We start from the raw sequence: 19,142 nt of genomic DNA, 5'->3' as shown, positions 1-19,142 counted from the left end.
GAGAGCAACAGAACGTTGCTTCCGGTTTAGTCGGTTCATAACCTGGCTTTTAGTGTAGTTATGCATGCACCATTCAAGAACACGCATAGCCGCTGATAGAGGCTGTCTTGTTACTACGTGCAGTACTGAGTTGCACCTCAGTGCAGTAAGTGTGTTGTGTGCAGTTTGAGTTTCATTGCTCTGTCTGTGTCTGTTGCTTGAGTCATGATTCTGAGATTTAATACAGAACAAAGAATTTTCATTTGTTGTAAGTTTTTAAAATATGAATCACCTGATTAATGTCGGAGAGAATTGCAAGAAAGTTTTCCTGAGGTTGATCCACTTGATAGGTCTACAGTTCGTTTAAGAGTGAATAAATTCAAAACAATGAGATCAGTGTTCGACAAGAAAAGAAGATGAAGGCGCCATGTTTTAATTGAGGGAAAGTTGGGTGACATTGAAGCTTGATTAGAATAATTAAATCGCTGCAAATCTAGTCTTTCAGGTAAAGCTCCCTGTAAAGCAGATTTGAATAATTTCAAGGGAAAAATTGTTCCAGGGCCGGGTATCGATCCCAGGACCTCTGGTTGAACGTACCAGCGCTCTGCCAACTGAGCTACCCGGCCCCGGAACAATTCTTTCCTTGAAATTATTCAAATCTGCTTTACAGGGACCTTACCTGAAAGACTAGATTTGCATAATATATATGTCACTGTGTACGTTACAGAAAACCACAATTCCAAGTCATACAGAGATTGTGTGCACTCGATGTGGGTATCTGGCATTTCGTCAGCCCACGCGAGTTGTGTGGATATAAAGGGAAAAGTTGAGACAGTGTTGGGTGGAGTTCCCGGGTAGCTCAGTTGGCAGAGCGCTGGTACATTCAACCAGAGGTCCTGGGATCGATACCTGGCCCCGGGACAATTTTTCCCTTGAAATTATTCAATTAAATCGCTATTTGTTAAAAGGGTGAAGTCACATTTTTTCAAAATTCTTTTTTTTATTGAAATATGTTCTCTTACCACAGACGCATCAATTTATGTTTAAAAAAAACTAAAAATAAAAACCAGCAAAAACGATTAAAATGCAACATAACATTTTATAATTTATGTTAAAAGTGCGGATGTCCTAGACAGTTTTTTTGTCTCTCCTGTAAACTTTGTAATTTTGGACTTCCGCCCTTTTAGCAAATAGTGATTCAATTGCCGTGAAAAATCTCTCACGAAGTCAGCACAACAAGCTAGGGTCAGCCGTACATCAGCATATAATGCTACAAAATTACTGAATTTTCATCCATACAAAGTTACAGAAGTGTACACCCTAGAACCCAGGGTTGCCACATGGGAGAATCAAATTTTGCAACTGGTTTATTCAATCTGTACATGACAGCCATTTAGATCCACAATTTGGTTTTTAGTGACGAGGCATGGTTTCACTTGCATGGACAAGTTAACACTCAAAATAATCAGTACTGGTCATTAGATAATCCACAACTTATTCATGAAGGTCCATTACATGATCCTGTAATGCCAGTGTAAGTGCGAAATGAATAATACGTCTTATTTTTTTCATGAAACAATAAAATTAATAGTGACTGATTTCAAAATCCTAATTTTGGATCAGTTCTTTTCTCAATTAACTGAAGAAGAATGAATGTATGATGTGCTTCAGTGGCTGACCATGACGATATCTTTGAAAAATATTGGAGTGCAAGAGGTCAAATGACTTTATTGTCAAACGTCTGGCATTAGAAAACAACAACACGATGTGTTTCAGTAAGGCGGAACTAAAGCCTATGCAGCTCGAACTTCACTGCATGCTATTGCTGATGTGATTAGTATAGAGTTGTGGCCTGCTCGATCCCCAGACTTAAAATCCTAGCAATTCCTGCCCATAGAACATCCCACTATTCATCCTCTTTTACCGTCTCAGTCCCCCGTGAATGGAATTCTGTACCTCAGAAGATTAGGGGCTGCCAGACAATAACCACTTTCAAGAAAAGGCTAAATGATTTCTTACGGGCGCAGTCAAATTGAAGTTATAATTGTGATCGAGTTTAATAATTGAATTTAATTTAGGTATGACTATCATTACTATTAGTTATTATTATTATTATTATTATTATTATTATTATTTATATTATTATTATTATTACATAATTATTTTATTGGTGTTGTGAAGATGAGAAGAATTGTCATTGTATTATATCAATTCTGTGGTGTTCGGATAAAGAGGTATAAGTCATTTTTTTGTCCAGGTGGAATTTTGTTCCCCAGATGAACACACAAGTTAAATTATACAAGTGGGTGTGCAAAAATCAAAGAATACTAGCCGTTGATGTGTTTTATTTGTGTAGAAAAGTATTTGTAATAAGAATTCCAAGTTTAATTTTCATTTATCTCCGAACTCATTTTTATGACTTATCTCCCTTTACCCAAACACCACAGAATTATGTATTATATTGTCTTGTATTGTAGTATTGTATTGCTTTGAATTATATTGTATTAATGATGTTATATTCATAGCATTGTAGTAATTTTCTATCATACTTGTTGAGTGGAAGAGAAGGCCGAATGGCATATGATGAATTGCAGAATAACATGACAAGAAATAACCAACATTTCGGAAGCTGAGCTGCAACATGTAAACCAAAATGTGTTTAGGCGCACAATGCCTGCCTCACAGCAAATGAGGAACACTTTCAACATAGTCTTTGAAAAAGTTAAGCACGTTTTCCATACTCCACCAGTCGTGCGGCTTGCGGGTTGTGTGGAGTGTGTTGCTGCTTCGAATCTACTTCCGCAAGCAGAGGAATATAAAATGTATGCAGTGTATATAAAGTTGTAAAGTGAAAAGCTTCATAGTTGTTAATAATCAGTGAATTCTATCACCATAAAATACGAGTAAGGACAAGATTAAAATATATGTGTCATGTAATCAATTTATTTTAGACGCTACATTCAAATTAAGTTGAACAATTAATTGACAATAAACTGCTTTAGTCTACATGGTGACAACATAAAGAATATTAACTATTCCAGTTTTTGTGACGAAAAGTGACAGCAATATGCAACTGTTCAATAAGGAAGACTGTTGCATAACAATAGTTTTGTGATACAAAAGGGTCACTAGCTTTCAGATTAAAATTTAATATTTTCTGGAGATTGATATAATCACGACAGATATGAAATGCTGAATTCAATAATGAAATAAATGTATGAACATTAGTAACTTATACTAAAATTATATTACATTTTCCAAAATAAATTCATTCCACAAACCATCTTTTTCCTCAATTATACCCATTCAAATGTATTCCTCCTTCAAAATTCATACTACTGATTCAGAAAAATGTACTATGACTCGTGAGTACTCGAAGAGTGGAAAAAATATTCAACATTTCAATCACAGAAATAAACTTTTTTATAATTAATATACACATTTTAAATATTACCTATGTTGAAATGTACTGATAATGTGAATATATAATTAATTTTTGTGAATTTCCTTAGTATGTCATTCACATTTCTTCCTTGTTTCTTCATTTTTTTTTTTTTACTTACCCATAGCCTACTATGATTAGTATGCGTGACAAATGAGTCCAGTTTTAGTAGTTACAATCACGTATTAATTTTTTTAGATTTCTTACATTATTTAGAAAAAAAATACCTTTAAAAGAATTGATGGATGTAATACTTTTTCTCTACAGGAAAAGTGTTACAAATTGTTATGGTAAAATAATGATATTTTAACAATAAATAAAACTTAATAAACTCTAGGTCCATATTTCATTTAGATATGTACCAGTACAACGAATTCGCTTAGCTTCAAGCATCATAAAATGAGCATAGTGTCGAAAATCACACAAAAAAAAATAAAAAGAGGATTTTCAGTGCTTCACCTTAATCAAACAATAAACAAGTTTGTTATCACTTACTTACTTAGTGGCTTTTAAGGAACCCGGAGGTTCATTGCCGCCCTCACATAAGCCCGCCATTGGTCCCTATCTCGAGCAAGATTAATCCAGTCTCTATCATCATATCCCACCTCCCTCAAATCCATCTTAATATTATCTTCCCATCTACGTCTCGGCCTCCCTAAAGGTCTTTTTCCCTCCGGCCTCCCAACTAACACTCTATATGCATTTCTGGATTCGCCCATACGTGCTACATGTCCTGCCCATCTCAAACATCTGGATTTAATTTTCCTAATTATGTCAGGTGAAGAATACAATGCATGCAGTTCTGTGTTGTGTAACTTTCTCCATTCTCCTGTAACTTCATCCCTCTTAGCCTCAAATATTTTCCTGAGCACCTTATTCTCAAACACCCTTAACCTATGTTCCTCTCTCAAAGTGAGAAGTTTGTTATCACTTAGTTTGAAAAAATGTATTATCTATTCTTACTATGTAAATGTTTAGCATTCTTTAAAACTATTTAAACACAACATTCTGAAAAAAAAAAATTAAATTAAATTAAAAAAAAAAGTAAATCATATCTACTTATAGCAGAAGGTGAAGGGAATGTACGTAGCATTTATTCACTTCTATTTTATAAAAATGCTTAAAAGATAAATTGTGCCAACACTAATGTTCATACAATACAATAAAAAGTATGTAATAAATATGTTCTGCACTAGTTTATTGTATGTATATTCCTTGCAGTTAGACTGTGAATTCCTTTTTGATAATAATTTTATGAAGTGTACAACCAACTTATCCCGAGTTTACAGCGTCCAAGTTCTTTGTAATAAATTACCTTTATGATGAAAAATAGAAAAACGCAACAATATTATAATTAGAATTTAAATAGCAGAACAATGAAAGCAATTTCTAAAATAAAATAATTTTTTTTAATGTCTTCCCAGTGTTCATGCAGCGTTACTTTGCTTCTCCATACTGCCATATGAAATATTTCTAAAGGAGAATATCTATCAAGAAAAATGTATGGAAGTAAACCAAAGCATAAACATTTTTGAACTTCTCAATTTTATCCACTGATCATGCTAACTAGATAAATAACTAAGAAAAACTAAAAGCAAGCACACACCATCACGCCAAGTACCTAGATGGATGTTCTTCATAGCCATGACGACAAGTGGCCGGCCTAACATGTTCTGCCATGAAGATTTCAGGAAATTCAATTCACTCTTGAAAATGTCAATCATCAACTCGTAATCGGATGCAATGTAGAAACGTGTCAAGTCTGTCAGCTAAAAGGAATACTTAAAAATGAGTTAAAGAATTGAATATAAAGTCAATAATAAATAATCACGATATCGTTCCTCCCATAATAAGTGAACTTCTCTAATTTTAAGTTAAGATGCAGTATATTCAGAGTGAGCAAAGCATCGCTATACCACTTATACTTGTCAGCTAGAGTGCTTGTAAAGACAGATGTTGTTACAGCCATAGCAAGTCGCAGTTAGTGAGCATAAGTGAATGAACTATGTGCATGGTTGTACTTTCCTTGTGTATATGCTGACAAAAACTACAGCACAGAGATACAGCCAATTTTTGTTCACTCTGTACATATGAACAGGGATAGACAAAATTCTGAAGTTTTCAGGAGCCAGCACATTTTACCCACACATGAGAAAATCATTCGAGTTGAGATGAAGATGCATTTACTGAAATACATAGGTTGGATAAAAAGTAATAGCAACACTGTTGTCACGTGACGATGGTGCGTTCGAGAGCTGCCAACTGTGTGGACATGAACATGGACTGTTAGATGAGTAAGTGCAGCCAGCGGCGACAGTACTCCATCAATCTACTGCAGTGTGTAGAACGTTCACTTTCATAGGGATAGTGCGAGCGCCCTAAGACCATCCTTACAAAACTAGAGCAACGTTCCTGGATCATAAAGCATTCCGGGAAGGCCTTGTTGCACCGGTACCAAAGGGAAGGTGACGACTTTCTTGGACGAATCGTCGCTATGGACGAAACCTGGACTCGCTCGTATGAACCAAACTTGAAACCCCAATCAAATGAATGGAAGCATCCCGGTTCTCCTCGTCCAAAGAAAGTGCACCCTACACAAAGTGCTGTGAAGGAGATGTTCATTGTGGCGTATGACATTGATGGGGTAATACTGCACCACGCTGTACCTCCAAGGCAGACGGAAAACGTGGACTACTGGAACATCCACCATACTCACCCGATATGATCCATGCGATTACGATCTTTTCACCAAAGTGAAAGAGCCTCTGTGAGGGACCCAGTACAATACCAGAGATGAACTTATCCGTGCTTTAGGGCGGTCAATACGGAACATCAACAAAGATGGACGCACTGATGGTGTACGACACCTTTCAAACATTTGGCAAAAGGTAATAAATAAGGGGGGCCACTATATAGAACGTAGTAAATGTTGTACCCCTGTGAATAAAGCCATGTCAGAAATATCGAATTGTTGCCATTACTTTTTATCCAACCCAAGTATATTAAACAATATTAAATATATTGCCAATTCTAAATGAGACACTAGAGCAAGTGGACAGCTTCAAATACCTGGGGTGTACTGTAAGCAGCAACATGAATTGCTGCCAAGAAGTCAAAAGGAGTACAGCAATGGCAAAGGAAGCTTTTAATAGAAAAAGGAGCATCTTCTGGAGGACCTTTGGAAAAAGAACTAAGGAAGAGACTAGTGAAGTGCTTTGTATGGAGTGTGGCATTGTATGGGGCAGAAACATGGAGCAGCTGGTTCAGCTCACTAGTCGTAAGCCGTGAAAGCATGGGCGTGCGAAGAATTGTTCACCTAGTATTAATTATTGCAATAAGATATTGATTATATGAAACAAATTACTGCATCAATAAATCTTTACAAAGAATTTAAAATTATCCTATAAATAAAAATATATTAATACAGGATAATTTTTTACGTTCATTTCACTGTCCTCAGTAATTATGTTTAATGCATTTAAGAATTATTTCCATACACTTTCATCAAAACAAGTCATACGAAGTTAATATTATCATTAGTTTTGACATTGTAAATAAAATATTTAAGTTAATTAGTGGAATCAACAATACCATACATATTAGTACTTCTTGTACCATGAGGGACTCTACCAGTCTGGGATCAATAGTAAGTTAGGGAAATCCTAGTGAAGAAAAAGGGGATACTACCAAAATGACTTGTCATTACTAGAAGGGATATTCAAGTACACTTTCGTTGAGCTTCAAGTCTCATCTGTGATACAAAGTAAATATTATGACACTGCATTGACTGCTGATAGTAACAGCGCTAACAAAAAACCAAACTATCCAGTGTGTATGTTTGTTCTACTTGTCATTAACAAATAAGGGTTTTAATTTTTAATATCATATTATACTTCCTCAATCTTCATATAAATAAATTCCAAATTCCTACAAAGCAAAGACAATACTCACCTGTGGTGTGAAAGCAAACACTCGATCATGTAAGGAGTACAATTTACTGGTGCTCAGGATCCCAACATCACGAGACTTACGACCTGATAGGCCAAGTTTCTTGTTCCGACCTAAAAAATTAAACAATTAATTTATATGTTTTATGCTCGATCATGCCGAAATGTAGTAATTATACACCTGGTAGCAGCCCTTTAATGGACCTCATTAAAGTACACCTATTCATTAAAGTTCAGGTGTTCACCAATCAGAAAACACCATTGTAGCATTATGAAAGCGCAAGTATTGATTATTCTCGGATATGCAATCGAAAGACAACTAGCGAAATGTCATGGAGGCTGGAAATCAAATGCTGTCGCAGAAGGTTATGTTCTGATACTATAATAATTAGCGTTAATTGTAAGTAATATTCAAATAAATTCAATTTGTCATCTCGTTTTTCAATGTCTAAATCAATTTCAAGGTTATATCAAAATTAATCTTTATTTTACTCTCTAGATTATATCAAGGTCAATGACATTTGTTTCTAGGAAAAAATCAATACTTTCGAGTTTGCGCACATCTCACAATTTACGAGATATTGCACAAGGTCAGTTCCGCTCCCCATTCAGATAAGAATAACATGAATACTTATGAATAATTTCAAGTTAGAAATATGGTCGAGCATAAAAAGTCGTATGAAACTTGCCTATAATGGTAATTACGACGCTTACGCTCATTTCATAAACATACTCGCATCTTAATTACTAACATTAGGCTCGTTGCATAATGTAATATTATTACACAACTTCTCAACTCTTAATTACTGACATCATCATCATCATCATCATCATCATCATCATCATCATCTTCATTTCTCTCATACCAAGGATAGTTTTATTTCATGGATCTATCTTCATAACAACACACTATTACATAACCTCATTTAAAGAGTGTGATCCCAAAGCTCACTCAGTCCATTTGGTTATTTTTATGATTTATACTTACAACTTATTTACAAATGGCTTTTAAGGAACCCGCAGGTTCATTGCTGCCCTCACATAAGTCTGCCATCGGTCCCTATCCTGTGCAAGATTAATTCACTCACTATCATCATATCCCACCTCCCTCAAATCCATTTTCATATTCTATATGCATTTCTGGATTCGCCCATATGTGCTACATGCCCTGCCCATCTCAAACTTCTGGATTTAATGTTAGGTGAAGAATACAAAGCGTGCAGTTCTGCGTTGTGCAACTTTCTCCATTCTCCTGTAACTTCATTCCTCTTAGCCCCAAATATTTTCCTAAGAACCTTATTCTGAAACATCCTTAATCTCTGTTTCTCTCTCAAAGTGAGAGGCCAAGTTTCACAACCATACAGAACAACCGGTAATATAACTGTTTTATAAATTCTAACTTTCAGATTTTTTGACAGCAGACTAGATGACAAAAGCTTCTCAACAGAATAAAAACAGGCATTTTCCATATTTATTCTACGTTTTTATGATTTATACATAATATATTATTATTATTATTATTATATTTAAAGCTTTTTTTCCAAAACAACGCCAATCCTTGTGTAAAAGTTTGTATTATTGTGCATGTCACTGGAAAACTCTTTCAGTCCATAGACTGCTGTATAAAAAAACTAATCCAGTACTTTCATAAAAATGAACTTAAGGTGACAAGGTATTGCCTATCTCGACAATGTTAATTTCATGAAGTTTGAGTGCACGTTACTAAAAAACTGCTATAGATATCTAAACAAGATTTTCAGGGAATGTTTTTACAATCTTCATCTTTAACAATACCTGCTACAAATTGAAGAATGTTAACAGGAGTTGAGATATAAATCTTTTTTTAATTCCACAAATATTTGGGTTAAAATTTAACATCAATATTTGAAATATATATATATTTCCATAAATCTCATAGCAAAATTCATACCTATATTAGTCTTATGGGAGTTTTTTGAATCTGGTTAATGCAAAGAAAAATTTTTCACTTATTTTGGATGAACACTTTTTTTTTAAAAAATACACCAAAATAAAAAAAAAATGTAAAACTAAGAAAAAATTATTCTGGTGAATTTTTTTCAAAAACTGTTCATTCCAAATAACTGCAAAATTTTTTGTGTGTTAAGCAGACAAAAAAGACTAAAAATAGCTATGAGTTTTGCTGTGAGATTCATGTAAGTTTAAAAAAATATATATTGATATTAAATTTTAGCCCAAAAAATTGTGGAATTTAAAAAAAATATATATTTCAATACCTGCTAACATTCTTCAGTTTGTAGCAGGTATTATTAAAGATAAAGATTGTAAAAACATTCCCTGAAAATCTTGTTTAGATATCTGTAACAATTTTTGAGTAATGTAGACCCAAACTTCATGAAATTAACATTGTTGGGATAAGCAGTACCTTCTCACTTTAACACGTTTTGGGATCAAACTTTTCAATTGTGTCTGTACATGTTCCAGTTTTATGCAAACTGAAAACTGTAACTGCTTCAGAATTATTCATAAATTTGCTGCTACATAACAATGATAACCAACACATATAACAAATATTGTAACATGAGTTCTATGTACACATACACCAAGTCATGTACAATTTCAGCAAATCAGCAAATCAAATTGAAATCAACATATTCCCTATAAATATATTAAACTATTACTACATATAATTCACGAATTCACCTTTTAATGTTACACAATATACAAATCAGTATTTTATTACAAATGAGTACGTTCTACATTGTACTTAAGTTAGATATTGTTAAACAATTATGTATCTGATGATGCCGTACAAGCGAAAATGTTTATACTTTTCTTTCAGTAACATGTTGTAGCAAAAGTTAATTTTCAATAAGAATGATAAGTCATATGACTGAAAATTTTAAATAAATATCTTTCATAACTTCATAATTTCTACTGGCGGAACAAAAGAAAGATATACCTACTACAAATTTAACTTACCAAGGTATGTGTAAAGATGGCTCAATACTCTTGCAGGCTGAACTTCGATTGGTGCAACCTCATCTATAGTCTGTACTATGATGTCGTGCTGACGCAATTTCTCACGGATCTCATTATCTTCAGCTAATATCACTACTTGAACTACAACATCCGGCTTCTTCTCTGAACACAACCGGCGATTCAGTGGGTCAAGTTCACCAACAGCCAAGAAACCCTACATGAAATAAAATGTTCAAAATAATATCAACTTTTTAATGTGTCACTATCCTTGTCGTCATCAACATTATCATTGTCGTTGTCGTCATCGTCATCATCATCATCGATTATGTTGTTGTTGTTGTTTTCTAATGCCAGGCGTTTGACAATAAAGTCATTTGGCCTCTTGCACTCCAATATTTTTCAAAGATATTATCATGACCAGCCACTGAAGCACAGATTTTGAGGTGTTCCGAATCCATTTCTTGGTTTGAGTTGCACAATGGGCAAGTTTAGTTGATTCTGTACCATTAAAGTAGTCCCCGCCCGGAGATCCGATTGGGGGACTATTTTACCTCCGGATAATTTTACCTTAATGGTACTCATTTCATATTGGAGTGAAAATGGCAAGTTGTAGCCGATTTAAATGAATACCATATTTTAACGTTTTGGTGGCTACTTCATTCACACACAACCCCCAGAATGTCTGGAGGACCACACCTGCTGTTGGTCGACGGGTCCATTAGACCTAGCTGGGAGATCTTGTTGATCACCAGCTTTCCCTCCTTAAGCCACTGGAGGACGATTTTAGTGCCATAGCAGGTCAGCACTAGGAACAGAAAAGTAGAAAGAGGAGGAAGGAAAGTGAAATGAACGCCTAGGCCTCGAATGCTCTAATGTTATACGATCGTATTTCAAACCCCATGCAATACGGAACATCATTTATACAATCTAAATTTAATTTTGCTTGAAATTTGGTTCGTCGTGAAAATGTAAGAACGCGAAAATATATTACGTGTTCATAGTTAAGATGTGGCCCACGGTGAAATTCGCGTAAATTCGAAGCTTCCCATGCTTGTCTCCAAGAATCTCGTGCCCTTTAATGACGCTGTTAGTGCTAGAAACAGTGAAACATTTTAGAACACGCCATCATCGATTATAGTGTATTCTGATTAAAGGGTTAATTGGAATCTGCCTCTTTATTTTACCTTTTCAATTTTCTTTCAATCGACAATTCCATCCGATCATATTATGTTATTTTTGCCAGCTCTCCTTCAATGATCTATCCATCAAATTTTTGACCTGCTAAAGGGTCTCAAACTTTTTCATTAATTTTCCTTTTGATATTCTTGGTTTTATCATTTGTTATGTGCTCAAGCCATTTCAAGCTGTTTAGAAAAATTGGCTAATGCCACAACTCACGGATGAAGAGGAACAGGGCTCCATTTTCCAACAAGATGGGGCCCATCCACATTGACATATGGCAGTCTGGAGGTACCTAAATCAACATCTACCAGGTTAATAGATTGAGAGTGCAACTGATGCAGACAGCAACTTCTGCACATGACCACCCCGTTCACCGGATTTCAGTGACTTCTTTCTGTGGGGTTTTGTCAAGGACAATGTTTAAATATCTTCACTTTCAGTAATGTTGGCTGAATTAAGAAGGTGCATTAACACAGCAATCAGTAACATTACACAAGATATGCTTGGCCACCTCTGTGGTGTAGGGGTCAGCATGCTGGTCTCTTACGCAGAGGACCCGGGTTCGATTCCCAGTCGGGTTGAATTTCCTGGTTGAGGTTTTTCAGGGTTTTTCCTCAACCTTAAGGCAAATGCCAGGAAATTCGGGCCACAATATCCCTGAAAATCACCGGCCTCATTCATCATCACCAAAATCATATTCATAACAAATCAGTAACATATATACAGTCGCCATCTAGTTCACAACAATAGAACCAGTCTCAATAATAGTACACAGGCCTTCGGATTTCAACCAAAGATTAACTCGCGATATGACCAAAGGTGTTAAAGCAAGTATAAATAACAGCGAAAAAAAAAAAAAAGATATGCTTAAGAGAGTTTGGCAAGAATGGGATCACAGCCTAGACATCTGCCATATTACACGTGGGGCTCACATCAAATAAGGTCAGTATAAAACTTTAAACTTCCCTCTTTCAAATGGTGGTAAGATCATGTATTTATCTTCAATATTGGTGAAATTATAGCCTTCTGAAATCGTCCAATAATTTGTAACTACGGTGTATTTTGTAACCAAACTGATCTTAAATGTTAAATGTTATGTTTTATTTAACAACGCTTGCAACTTCAGAGGTTATATCAGCGTCGCCGGATGTGCCAGAATTTTGTCCCGCAGGAGTTCTTTTACATGCCAGTAAATCTACTGACATGAGCCCGTCGCATTTAAGCACGCTTAAATGCCATGGCCCGGGATCGAACCCACAACCTTGGGCATAGAAGGCTAGCGCACCAAACTGATCTTCAGTATATACTATATTACAACTCAGTATGCTATTCAACAGCTTTTCTTGACAACTAAGTGCTTGCTATTTGTTTGAAGATTTGTCGATTCTAACAATGTTGAAGAGAACAGGTTTTAAAAAGTGATAAAGAACCAGAATGGTTTGTTCATAAAGGAGTGTGTTGTCAGTAATCCCATGCTGTAGAATTATGTCATGGAAAATAATTTTGTATCAGTCTGAAGGGGAAAGAAAATTTACAAACAAATTTTCATTCACATTAAAATTATATCTCTGCTACAATACTTTTCTACAGCTAAATGATTAATTGAACATATCAATATTTCATCTGTTGGTTCATATGGAGTACAGACATGCTTAAAAATAAAAAGAATAATCATAAATTCCATAGAAAAGTACAGTTAATCTGGGTAACAGGAGGAGCAAAGAACATACTATTGCCAGTATTACACTCCTTCCTGGTTATGCTTGATTTAAATAACTTCATATTAAAATAAAAAAAACTTTATGTTATAAAAATAGTTTCTGAATCAGTAATTGGAATATGATAATAAAAAAATAAAATAAAAATACGTGCTTACCTCCTGAAGAAGTTTTCCCAAAATGTACAAAGATTGAGCCCATAAAAAGGGACAACGACCTAAAGCAATTCGTTCCTGACTACCAGGTTCACGGTATTCTCCAGCCACCTTGTCATATGGAACAGCATATAATTCTGGCACAAGTTTCATTCCATCTTCTGTGCGTATCATGATCTGCATATGAAATGTAATGTATCAGACACAAACCCTAATTAAAATTAAATCTCTTAGAAAGAAATATTTGGAACGTAAGTGTGATTCACTTCACTTTTTTCACGTAACATTTTACATTATATTAACTATGTATTTCATTATTTTATATTTCGAATTACATGATTTTCTGAAATCTAATTAAAAAAAAGTCCATACAAATAATTATCTTTGCATACACACGCAAACATTAAAAAGTAAAGCAAGAGAATTACTTATTAAAGATATTCTGCACTGATTATGTATGAGAATCTTAAACGAAAGGAATTTCTAATTTTTATTCATTTTAATGTACTACCAAAATTTCATAGAATTAAATTTGATGTACCAGTAAACAAATAACTAAAAATAACAAAAGAAAACAGAAGTAATACATGCCTCTTCTAAAGCTTCTGTATACTCAGTAACAGCATTTTTGTTCCCTTGGAAACAGTAGTCCAAAATAAGGTAGCAGAAGAACAAAGGCCAGTCGCATTCAATATTTTCAAACATTCTTAATTCCCATGGCTCATAATACAGGCGATTTGGATCCTATGTTACAAGGAACAAATGTTAGTAACATTATTAATAGTTTACTGCATCATAAAAAAGGCAAACTTGCATCACAACATCACTGAATACACAATTGTCAAAACAATCAAATTTTGGAGAAACAACAGTCAAATCAATTTCAAATACAACTACATCACTAACATGAAAAGTTGATAAATTACGGGTATCTCATTGATATACTGATGTAACTGATGCCCCACAGTGGCAATCATAATTTGTGTTTATGAAGTTACGTTAATATTATGAGTACAGTTTTGTCCAAAACAAAATAAATGCTCAACACATATTACTGCATTAGCAATGAGTGAAATTTCTATTAAGCATTTTTTCTAGATTTCTTAAGCACACATTTTAATGAAATGTATTCTGATTATGTAAGAACCATATGTTTGTCGAATCCATTCTATTAATTTTACTACATTTTCACTAAATCACTTCTTTATGCAAAATAAACAGAAATTTAAATCCTGATGGACAAAAGGCTCAAAACAATCAGGGTACTTGAAAATATTGTAACTTTAAAACAAAACAATAATGTAATTTTATTCTCACAACAATAATCACTTTCTATAATTGAATGTAAACACTCCCGTCAACAATGGGATTTCCACTCCACAGACGACAATGACAATTTACTTGGATTATTGAGAACAACAATATACTGCTAATCTTAACTAATGTTCACAAAGTACTATTTACAACACAGAACTGTCAGTTCTCAGTTCACAGTTCGTTTGCCTTGGCTAGTTCTTCTAGCTCAGTCACTCGAGTTCACAGTATCTCGAACCCCAGACCTTCAGAGACAGTCCACTGAACTTCGAACTCAGGTCCCCCAACTGCGATACACTGCACTCAAACTCAGGACTTCCAGCTCCCACAGTTACGGACACAACTCAAGTCGAACTCCGGTCTCGACTGGCTGACCAAAAACTGACGACTGCAACAACTAACTAACTGGACTGCTGCTGCTCAAGTTCACTCCCCTTGTCGTATTTATAATTAAACCACAGTTTCTGGAGAGTACGATTTCGCGATCAATCGACAGATGCCTAGAAGATGGCACTTCTCGAATTCTCTGGATTTCTCCCCTCACTGCCACGGTCGCCGTCTCTCCTCTCCTCTCTCAGCCACAGCACATGCCCCAGGAAGCAGATGCGTGCGCAACTTCATTTGCCGAGCCACGGCCGACACGAGACTCTACAGACAGCACCGGCTCCCCTCTGGGCGCATGCGCTCTGCTTTGTTGATGGGTGGGAGGGAAGAGTCAAATGTGTTTTCGCGCGGATTCTGACTAAGTGGTATTTTTGTGCTTGTTTTGCTGTGTTTCTGTTATAATAGAAAGTTTTAGTATTTTTATGTTTGTTTGTTTTATTATGTATGCTTGCGTTTGTGGTGAAAACTTTGGGTACGGTACAGTAATTTAAATAATAGAAAGTTTTATTACCTGTTTTTTGTTTTACTACGTTTGCTTACTATGCTTGCGTTTGTGGTGAAAATTTTGCGTAATTGAGATTTGTTTTATTTCACGTATTGTTATGGTTCCACGCAGTTTTTGTTTGTATAATGTAATATAAATTATTGACATTAGGCCTACATATTTTATGTTTCGTTTCGCAGTACATCGTGATTTGATTTTGGTGTTTGTGTAGTTAACTTTATGAGTTTATATTACATATTATGTATTAGGGCCTATAGGTAATAGGCTCTAGACTAGTGAATTTTTATTATCCGATGCATTGAACATAATTACAATTTAAAAAATGATATGGATATGCGTGTGGAAAGAAGTGAGCTTCTGTATGGAGGCACGTGTTGTATAGGCTTAATAGGGCTGTTGTATTTTATCACGCACCGTACCATATTGCCACAAAACTAAAGACTAAGAAATCGTGTTGTGAATTATTAGTTCTTTTACATGAACATTTTAAATCCGGCTTTGAAAACTACGGCATCATTCCAAGGTATTTTGTTATTTTAGAAAATAAGCATATTCTAATATGCCTTTAATGGTCATTATTCCTATTTTAACATTTACAGTATATATGACGTAAGTTCGATTACAGTAAACATAAACACTTAGATACTGTTAGTACCAAGAATTATTTTATTTGCCATTGCAAAATAGATTTAACTTTAAATATCACTAAATTTATTTCGCTATATGCAAACCTAATACCAAACACCTACTTCCCACAGCATTACACTTCTGAAACATCTTTCTTCACTCTCTTCCACCAACAAATTACAAGATTTAAATGCCTGGTAATAAAGCAAACCTTAGTGCGCATGCGCCAGCCGAGAGCCGGTGCTGTCCACAGAGTCTCGTACGGCCGACCTTGCCCTCCTTCTGCCAGTCGTGAGATTGTTTCCCGGCTGTCACAATATTATATCATATGACCCCAGCTGATTCAACACAATTGGAACAGATCATAAGAAATAATAAGACTTGACTAGAAGATTTCAGTTACAAAATCTGTCATTGCTTAAGACATTATGTTCATTTTTAATGCTTATTTTATAACAATATATCAAATGTTGACTCCAACTCAAAAGTGATTTTGACTTGTGATTAGTCAATCTCTGCCTACAATGTAGAGGGAAACAAAAAATTTCACCAACAGGTCTGTAACTATAAAGAAACCTGGGCACATTACTATGACCTGAAAACCATATCTCAAAGTATGCAGTGGAAGCATTAAATTTCTTCATTTCTCCGAGAATTCAAAAGACAATGTGTATAAAAAGAGATCTTCTACCAATGAATAAGTGATGGAAGTTGTGAATAAGTGGTTTGCAGATATTGGAGAAAATTTCTTCTGAGAGGTCACTGAGATATTGAAGAGTCCAGGGGACGAATGTATCAGTCTATAGCGAGACAGTATTGAAAAATAAAACTAAAGTAACAAACTTCTGACTCTTTTTGGTTAACAGCTCAAGGGTGCAGCAAATGTATCATCATTCGTATATATAGGGTCTTCCAAAAGAGTGTTCAACTTTTAACATGTAACAGCTGCCATGTTTATGAAGAGCTATAGCAGTCATATTTTTCCCATGGTTACAGTTGTTGTTGACAAATAGTCATGGAACGTTAACACCATTCCACAAAGCGTAGAAATTATTAAAATTTATTATTAAAAAAATGTCATCCATTCGCCAAGCATTCTGTGTATTATGTGAAGTGTACAGTGTGTATAAGATACTGGGCTATAATAAGGGATTATTTTTGGCCTCAACAGGTTCAATTGAGGGGCGTTTTTACAAAACTCGTTATCTACAAAATCTTCCTTTTTTTCAAGACAACTCTTTTCTAAAATACACAACTGTAGATACAGAGTTTTGAAAAATCTCTTTTATTTCAAGATCAATTTACTAATATACTTACCAACTTTAGCTTAATTCTGATAGCACCATTGGATTATTCTCCTGACCCAAAAACATAAGGATATGCTAAAACCTCAAAATCGAAAAAAATGTAGATAACGAGTTTTGTGAAAACGCCCCTCAATTGGAAGGTATGGATCTCGTTTCAGCAAGATGGCGCCACGTATCATACTGCTCACGAAACAGTTGACCTTTTGAGAAGTTCAGAGGCTTCATCATTTCGTGTGGTAGTGATGTTAACTGTCACCCGAGATCATGTGATTTAACGCTACTGGATTGCTTCTTATGGGGTTATGTTAAATAATGGGTTTATGCCAACAAGCCAGAATCAGTTAATGACCTAAGGAACAATAACACGTGCGTTATTCGTGAAATTGAGCCTGGTTTACGTTTGTCTGTTATTGGAAATTGAAAGACCCATGAAGCCATGACAGCCATTTAACTGACATTCTCTTCCATACGTAATGGCATTAAGTGTGCTTCAAAATAATAGTAATTAAATAAATAAACTTCTTCCGTTTATACAATTTTTTTCATTTTAAAAGTGTGGCATTCTTATTAGAAGACCTATACATGTCTACAGAATTACTACTGCAGAAGAAAAAACTGTTTACCTCTGCAAGAAACTGAAACTGTGTTTGTAAAACACCTAAACACTAATCCACCATTCCTCTTACTTACTGTTTATTCTTAACATAGTATTTGTAATATTAATTAAATAATCCTTACCTCTTTTGGTGTCTTATGTCCATCACGAAGAAACCTCTTGCAACCATAACGTCCTTGTAGTTTAGATACAATAGCTGTTCTTGTCAGTTGGATCAATTGTGGATCATCCACGGCAAATGCTGGAAAACTGATGACAGACAACAAACCGCTATCTAATTCTTTAGAACTGGATTCTCTTGGCAGCATAGACTGAAATTAAATTAAGAACAAAAAATAAATAAACCGTGTGGAACATAATGTGCATACTGCCTCGTCCACATCATAACAATACTCGTATTTGAAATGAAATAATTATCTACATGAAAAGTATATTAAAATTGTACCATATGCTTTATTTATTCAAATTTAGCACATCCCTTCTATTGTTTCATGTTACACAGACATCTTAAGGTACAGTCACACGTCGCTACTTTTGCAGCGCTGCAGTACAAAAAACTGCGCAACTCTTGTACTGCGACGTGTGAACAACGGTGCAACCCGAAAAGTAGCAGCTGCCGAACCTGCTGCCCGCTACTTTTCCATGCTGTGCGCAACTTAAAAGTAGCGACGTGTGAACAGGGTTCTCAGGGTTGCAGCCGCAGCATTTTTGATATCGGTTTTGTTGAAACTTTTGCTGCGGTTGCAACCAGTGTTGCCACCCAAATGTGTCAATGATACTTTTATTGTTTGGATATATTTTAATGTTAGATGTGATGAAAATAAATTATTTGTAACAGTTATTAAATACACAACACAGTCTGAGCATAATTGGTGACGATATAATTCATTTTTTAAATTTTCCGTAGCATAGTTCCAAACAGGAGTGTTGCCAACATTGATTACGTGAATATACTGTTGGTTATCATTTAAGTATATAGGCGTTTTTAAAAGCTTTATAGTAAAA

The 19,142-nt window shown here is 34.9% G+C and overlaps 1 protein-coding gene across 4 annotated transcripts in view; it reads right to left on the bottom strand.

Moving 5' to 3' along the window:
• LOC138697596 (probable phosphorylase b kinase regulatory subunit alpha) overlaps positions 1-19,142 on the bottom strand; it is a 75,624-nt gene that overhangs the window by 48,785 nt on the left and 7,697 nt on the right. For 2 of the 4 annotated variants that reach the window (XM_069822971.1, XM_069822975.1), the window contains exons 7-12: positions 18,260-18,448; positions 13,976-14,128; positions 13,388-13,561; positions 10,330-10,543; positions 7,373-7,482; positions 5,028-5,190 (exon numbers count right to left, since the gene is read on the bottom strand). In XM_069822971.1, coding sequence (XP_069679072.1) covers positions 5,028-5,190; positions 7,373-7,482; positions 10,330-10,543; positions 13,388-13,561; positions 13,976-14,128; positions 18,260-18,448 — 1,003 coding nt within the window. The remainder of the gene's footprint in view (positions 1-5,027; positions 5,191-7,372; positions 7,483-10,329; positions 10,544-13,387; positions 13,562-13,975; positions 14,129-18,259; positions 18,449-19,142) is intronic. The other 2 variants (XM_069822973.1, XM_069822974.1) reach the window with 2 other exon arrangements.

The sequence above is a fragment of the Periplaneta americana genome, chromosome 4, assembly GCF_040183065.1.
Source record: "Periplaneta americana isolate PAMFEO1 chromosome 4, P.americana_PAMFEO1_priV1, whole genome shotgun sequence".
Classification (NCBI taxonomy): Eukaryota; Metazoa; Arthropoda; class Insecta; order Blattodea; family Blattidae; genus Periplaneta; species Periplaneta americana.
The sequence above is the reverse complement of the archived record's forward strand: the minus strand, read 5'-3'. Positions and strand labels throughout refer to the sequence as shown.